General features: G+C 48.2%; 1 protein-coding gene across 1 annotated transcript; it reads right to left on the minus strand.

Annotated features, from left to right (window-relative positions):
* Positions 1–657: 657 nt before the first annotated feature.
* On the minus strand, positions 658–5,716 carry RPS4X (ribosomal protein S4 X-linked). The gene is made up of 7 exons (XM_002720107.6): positions 5,691–5,716; positions 4,809–4,886; positions 4,341–4,521; positions 3,845–3,942; positions 2,171–2,342; positions 1,514–1,671; positions 658–820 (listed from the first exon to the last, which is right to left on the minus strand). Exons 1-7 carry the CDS (start codon positions 5,691–5,693, stop codon positions 719–721), a joined length of 792 nt encoding a protein of 263 aa, XP_002720153.1. The 5' UTR covers positions 5,694–5,716; the 3' UTR covers positions 658–718.
* Between the last annotated feature and the right edge of the window lie 1,445 nt (positions 5,717–7,161).

The following is a 7,161-nucleotide window of genomic DNA, read 5'->3' on the forward strand; positions in this document are numbered from 1 at the left end:
CCCTGGGACTTGTTTTCTACTTGCTTCTGATCCTTTCAATTTTGAAAAAAAAAAAAAAATTATTTCTATTATTTGTTCAGGTAAAAGGGTGCTGAGCAGGTAGGGCCCTACAACCATGTTGCTGGCTAGAGGCCTTCCAGCCTCACCTGTCCCCTCAAAGGCACCATCTTTTGACCTGACCTCTCAACAATACTGGTTACCTGCATGCCAGCCTCTCAGCTAGTCACAGGCATTGAGCATCCCCTTGATCCTGTTTAGGGAATGGCCCCGGGAGCCCCATTCTCAAGCCCTGGACAAGCATACTTTAGTCAGCAATGGGAAACGCAGAAAAGCCCCGTAGTGCCAAATCTGGACCTAGGGGACCCCTGGGCATCCCAAGAAGTAGCCTAACCCTCTGTGGCACATAACCACTTCAGTGAACTGTACACGGCAGATTGATCTTATAGGGTAGCTAAGTTTCCAGTTCTCTCCAGTCCTTGGTTAGCTGCCATTCCACTCTCAAGTCTGGTATGTTCTACCCCCTTACTGCCTCTGCCCAACCTGTAACATTTGGTAAGATCCAGACTGATGGCCTAAGCCCACCTGACTCAAACACTTTCCGTGTCAAAATAGCAGGAAACTCAAGTTTTAAAAAACAGACACACAAGAGGCAATCAATTCCACTGAATTGTCTTTAATAAGTACAAAGACTTCTCTAACATGTCACAAGGAGAGCATTTCACCCACTGCTCTGTTTGGCAGCCAGTCTCTTGTCTCTCTCTTCAGCAATGGTGAGGCGGATCCCCTTTCCTCGAGGAAGAGAAATCCATGGTTTGTTGCCCTAGAAGAGAAAACAAGGAGTTTCAAATCTGCCATCCATCAATTCCATTAGTAGCATGGCATCTGTCATCTCATTTCACAGAACCAAAATCAAAGAATGTGCCAGTCAGTCATAAGATTCAGGCTTTTATCAGAAACAGCTTGGATTACTGGGGCCAATCTATTAAATGTGCTGCCCAGAGGGAGATGCAAATAACACCCTTAGAAGTGTATTCTGGGGGGTGGCCTTGTGGCATAGTAGGTAAAGCTGCTGCCTGCAGTGCCAGCATCCTATATGGGGGCTGGTTCAAGTTCAGGCTGCTCTACTTCCAATCCAGCTCTGCTATGGCCTGGGAAAGCAGTGGAGGATGGCCCAAGTCTTTGGGCCCCTACACCTGCATGGGAGACCCGGAAAAAGCTCCTGGCTCTGGATAAGCACAGCTCCAGCCATTGGGGAGTGAACCAGCAGATGGAAGACCGCCCCCCCACCTCTCGTATCTCTGTGTAACTGACCTTAAATAAATTAAATCTTTTAAAAAAATTGATTTTGTTCCCCACTCCCCACTGAAAAAGCCCAGCCCTCTGTGACCCCTATTCCTTAAAAGTCTCCATGCTAGGTAGGTTCAGCTGAGTCAACCAGGAGCCCAGGTGCTACACTCCCAACTGCCTCTGCATTTACATTTCCCCAGAAACCAGAGGAAAAAAATCCACTTACCTTGCCAATAACGAAAATGTTGGAGAGCCGAGTGGCAAAGCTGTTGCCATTCGCATCTTTCACATGAACCACATCAAAAGAGCCAGGATGTCTCTCCCTGTTGGTGATCACACCAATTCTTCCCAGATTGGCACCTCCAGTCACCATGCACAAGTTACCTAGGCAAAAGGAAATCTGCTTCAAACAAGGAACTCAATGTTAAGTTTCTGTTCCCCCAGTTGGTTTTACTCCTATGGCTGTCATCGAACTTAGGTTTCTCAGGCTCTCTTTTTGCATCTGCCTTGTGAGGGCCTTTGTGTCAAGTTCTTACCACCTCTTGCCTGGACTACTGTTCCTCCAAAGCACAATTCTCCAGCAGTGTCACTGACAGATTTCAAGGAATGATGGCAGCAGCATTACCAAGGACTACATCACAACCAAGGTGGTTCACTTTGTGGTCAGGCTTTCCTGCCCAGGCTTCAAGCCATTTCCACTCAGAGGGGAGCTTCTGAGACATGAAAAATATGTGCTTTTTATCTGATCTCATCTCAGCCGCCCAGAGTATTCTAAGTATTTGGGCCTCTGAAAGCAAAGGTGGTATAAACCTGGGGGATAGAGCAGACTTAAAAAAAACAAAAAACAAAAAACAAAAAACCAGGTAGTACAAAGGACACTTACCAGTATCAAACTTGATGAAATCAGTAATCTTGCCAGTCTCGAGATCAATCTGAATGGTGTCATTCACCTTGATGAGGGGATCAGGATAGCGAATGGTACGAGCATCATGGGTCACCAGATGAGGGATTCCTTTTGTGCCCACGAAGATCTTTCTCACTTTGCACAACTTGTACTGGAGACACACAAGGGCAAGCCACATTTAGTCCAGCTCACACATGCACTATGCTCTAGTCATTGGCTTTATTTTTTTTTTTTTTGGACAGAGTGGACAGTGAGAGACAGAAAGAAAGGTCTTCCTTTTCCGTTGGTTCACCCCCAATGGCCGCTACAGCCAGCACACTGCGCTGATCCAAGGCCAGGAGCCAGGTGTTTCTCCTGGTCCCCCATGCGGGTGCAGGGCCCAAGGACTTGGGCCATCCTCCACTGCACTCCCGGGGCACAGCAGAGAGTTGGCCTGGAAGAGGGGCAACCGGGACAGAATCCGGTGCCCTGACCGGGACTAGAACCTGGTGTGCCGGGGCCGCTAGGTAGAGGATTAGCTTAGTGAGCCGCGGCGCCGGCCTAGTCATTGGCTTTAAAATGCAGCTGGCAGCTTAAGACAACAATCCTACACAGGACTCAAGTTCCCCAAACTGCTGCAGAGTTAACTGTGGCCCCGACTTTTCTTTCCACCCATCACAATGTCACACACTATAGCCTGGTCTCCCTAACATTTTCCTCCCAGCACTGACATGACCTAAGTGCTAAAAGTCCAAGGCATCGAACGGCCCCACATCTGGCCTAACAGGGACACTAAAACTCCTGAGCTGATCTAATGACCACCACCACTGTCCTCCAATATAATCCTACTCTTTCCTCGGGCTCTCCTAAATCTCAAGGGCACTGGCAATTTTTTTCCTCTGACTCATTGCATCCTTTCCAAACCGGTCTCTTATCTTAATGGTTCCTTCTACATCACAACTCAGTTTGGTCTTACAAATAGCAGCTGTATTGTCTGTTTATCTAATCAGCAAATACCTCACAAACTATTTTCATTTTGGTTTTTCAAATATCCTTAAAGTAAATCAAATCACCACATATTACACTGGACATGCCCTCCAGCCTGCACAAGTAGGAGCATCATCCAATCGAATTAACCTTCATTTACAGCCAATAATCCCAGAAGCCCTAAACTTTTGTGAAAACCATTTGCAGCAAACCAGATTTAAAAAGGATCAAAGACTAATCTTCTTTGAGTTATCTCAAACTAGTGCCTCAAGTTTATCAGTCTCCTCCATCAACAGCTTTACTTCCCCAAGGTAAAGTTAGAGCTACAAAGGACGTGGCAAAAGGCCAACAGGACTGCACCAGCCTGTTTTTCTGGTCCCCTACCCTTGAAGGACCCAACGAGTTGCTAGAAATCACTCTTTGTCTCTAAAAAGCTAATCGGAAACTTGCAATTCAGCTGGAATTCATGCTTATCAAAGAAAAACAATGTTAAGGAAGTTAATCTCAAATGGGAGCTAATTTTCAAATATCCAGCAACACACTGCAACAGCTACCAGCAAGATTTTTAACAGCATGACTCAAATCTGCACACGCAATAGAACCATAATATATCTCCAGCCATGGAAGTGTTAACTTAGAACCAAATAATTTAACAGGCTGAAGACCCAGCCTGCTCGCAACACTCACCTTGGCTTCCTCAGGTGTAATGCGATGAACAGCAAAGCGACCCTTGGTATCATAGATCAGACGGAAATTCTCCCCAGTCTTGTCAATGCTGATGACATCTGATATCAAACAGTAACCAAGGTTACTATAGTGACCCCCAACTACTCCATGCTGAGGGGGAGCCCCCACAAGACACCCCAATTGCTTATCATCTCAAAACACCAATAAGGATTTGGTATTGGTATTTTGAAAGTGACACAATTTGTGACCAAACAGTACTGATGCAAAAACTATTTATAGTACTCCCAAATCCCTACTTCCTCAGATCGAACTGCAAAAGAACACTGCCCCAACCTAACCCGCACACATCACTTTGTGTAGGCTTCCAGGCAAGCCTTCAAATTTCTGTCACAGGAAACCAGAAAAGCCCCCCACCATTCAATACAGCCAACATTTTGGAGATGGAGATAAATAATCAAAGGGAGCCAGGGTCAAGTGCCTACTACCAACCACTTACCCATAAAACCAGCAGGGTAGGTTATATCAGTTCGGACTTTGCCATCAATCTTAATGAACCGCTGCATGCAAATTTTCTTTACTTCGTCCCCTGTCAGTGCATACTTAAGCCTGTTCCTTAAGAAGATGATGAGAGGGAGACATTCTCTCAGCTTGTGGGGACCAGTGGATGGCCGAGGAGCCTGTAAAATTGCAAACGATGGTTTTTACGTTGGGAGTTACTGAAGCACCAAAACCCACCAACCCGCCCGAGCTCACTCCACTTCATACACAGACTAGTGTGGCCATGTGGAATAAAGCAAGCACAGAAATATTCAAGAGTGAGGTGGGATAACGCTAGAAAATAAAGGCCCTTCAAACCCCAGAATAGATACCTACCCTCTGCTCCCCGGAAAACTCGGGGGGTGGGGGGGGAGGGCAATCAGGGACACCCCACACATAACATGAAACGTGTCCCCTAGATACTTACAAACACACCGGTCAACTTATCCAGCATCCAATGCTTTGGAGCTGCTACTCGCTTCAGATGCTTCTTGGGACCACGAGCCTGAAAGAGAAGTTCGGATCCCAGTGCTGTTACATATGCTCTCATCAGTAACAGTTCCTATCACCCACACTGGTCATTAACTGCAAGCAGCCTTCTCATTGCGGAGAAGGTTTACTGAGCACTCTGCGAACTATCTTCTTGTTACTGCCTAAGTGTGTTTATAGAGGTTGGTTACCTTGCATTGCCACCAGGCAGATGAAAAGGTTAGGAATCGAGGCAGACAGCTGCAGCACGCCGAGAGAAAGGGCCTAGAACCCCTTCTATGCGTCTATCCGTTTACCACCTGGTAGTTTTCACAATTAGCACCAACTTGGTTTTAGCGTGTTCAACACCAATCTAACCGCAAGACAACCACGTGTGCCGATTCTTCCTCGGACACTAAAGCCAATGGTTAACATCAGGTCTTGCTTACAAAAACGGAAGGAAATTTTTTTAATGCTGCGTGCAGAGTCTCACGTAAAGTCAGGCTGTACCAAAAAGGACTAAGAAAAAAACCCTTCCCCGTCCAGCAGACACAGCTCCCCACCCTACCCCGGGCTCGCCGCCTACGCCCCAGCCCAAAAAGAAAGCTGCTTCTCCCGGCGTCGGAGGATGCGTGGCCTGACCAAAGACCGAGGCCTTCCAGCCCCAACCCTGGGCCGGCTTTCGCCCTCGTCCTCGAGACCATCCCAGCCAGCTCAGGAGGCCACACTCTTTTAATCTCTACCAGGCCACTCACTACAGGAGCCCCGAGGCCCCGGAGAGCCCCGACCCAGAGAGGATGGAAACCGATGCATCCCAGGAGCTCGAGAAGCCCAACCTTACCATGGCTGCGCTACGAACGGAAAGAGGGCTGCTTTCTTCCGGTAGGCGAAGAAATTAGGCTCGGAGGCTGCGCGCGCCGGAGCCTCGGAAGCCCCGCCCACTACAGCCCTTTTCTTGCGAGCCTCGGCTCCATCTTGCCACCTACTGGTGGGAGGTCAGAGGTCCTGAGCTGGGAAACTGCGGCCGAGAGACAGCAATTCGTCCCTCCCCTTTTCCCGCCCTCGCTCCTCCCACGTTCTCTGAGAACCTCTAGTGTGCTTGAATCTGTGCTAGGTGCCGGGGGTACAAGGATGGGCTAGATGAAATTCCTGCCTTCAAGGAGAATGAAGCCACTTTAAGTCCCACGTACAGATGATTATATAACCAATATAATACTTTTCAAGAAGTATTTACTATGATTTCTTAAACTTATTTTGTCTGTCCTTTGTTCCAGCTTCCCTTGAGCCCACCAGCCTACACATACTAAGAGCTTGGAAGAGGCAGCATTTTACCCCTCTTGCTTTCCTACCCTGCCACCCAGCTCCTGCTTCCTGTACAAATGTATTTGGCACAGAGTCTCAGGGAAGAGAGGGGACACAAGAGACCATTTGGCTATTTAACTAAAATATAGACCCGGGGGCAGGCATTTCGCCTAGCCATTGAAGTGCCCACATCCTATATCATAGTTCCTGGGTTCGAGTCCTGGCTTCAGCTCCTGGAGTCTGGCTCCACTTCGGATTCCAACTTCCTGCTAATGGTACCCTGGGAGACAGTAGGCGATCGGTTCAAGTAGCTGAGTCCCTGCCACCCACGTGGGAGCCAGAGTTCCTGGCTCCAGGCTTCCCTCTGGCCCAAACCCAGCATTGTGGGCATTTGGGGAGTGAATCAGTAGATGGGCGATCAGTCTGTCTCTGTTTCTCTACCTTTCAGGTGAATAAAATCATTTCATATATAAGGTCACATACAATATACATATATGTGTGTGTGTATACATATATATATATTTATTCCCTGCTTTGAAGCTGCCCTTGGCTCTCCATTTCCTGCCCTGAGGAAGCAGGTCTGAGCATTACTTGTCTCCTCCCAGAGTCCTCCCAGCCAGTCACCTGTCACCTCTGACACAAGGAAGTCCATTGTTCTCTCTACCCATCCCAAACCTCAATGACAGAGCCACTCCAAGCCATTACTGCTACTAGGAAGCTGCTTTTTTCAAGACGGCCTGTGGATTCCTCAGCCTCCAACTGCTGTGACCAGCCCAACCCCCTTCCCAGGCACCTCCCAATCCCACTCCTCAGCCTTGGAAATACGTACAGCTTGAGTCTCTGGTTCTGCGAGCTCCTGGTCCCCTCTGGCAGTGTAAATCTGTCACTCTTCCTGTCTCAGGATCCTTTGTTCAGATGTGGTGACAGCACTTAGCACACTGGGTAGCAATGACTAATTGACTTGTCTGCCCTCCGCTAGACTGAGCATCTCCAGGATGGAGCATGCCCTA

This window comes from Oryctolagus cuniculus, chromosome X (assembly GCF_051225735.1).
Source record: "Oryctolagus cuniculus isolate XC-2025 breed Fujian yellow rabbit chromosome X, ASM5122573v1, whole genome shotgun sequence".
Taxonomy (NCBI): domain Eukaryota; kingdom Metazoa; phylum Chordata; class Mammalia; order Lagomorpha; family Leporidae; genus Oryctolagus; species Oryctolagus cuniculus.

Bases quoted from the DNA above. Each gene is read 5' to 3' on its own strand.
- RPS4X (XM_002720107.6), bottom strand. The intron at 2,343-3,844 runs GTGAGTGTTGCG...GTGTGTCTCCAG, and splicing joins TTACACCTGAGGAAGCCAAG to TACAAGTTGTGCAAAGTGAG. The intron at 1,672-2,170 runs GTAAGTGTCCTT...CCTTTTGCCTAG, and splicing joins TTTCATCAAGTTTGATACTG to GTAACTTGTGCATGGTGACT.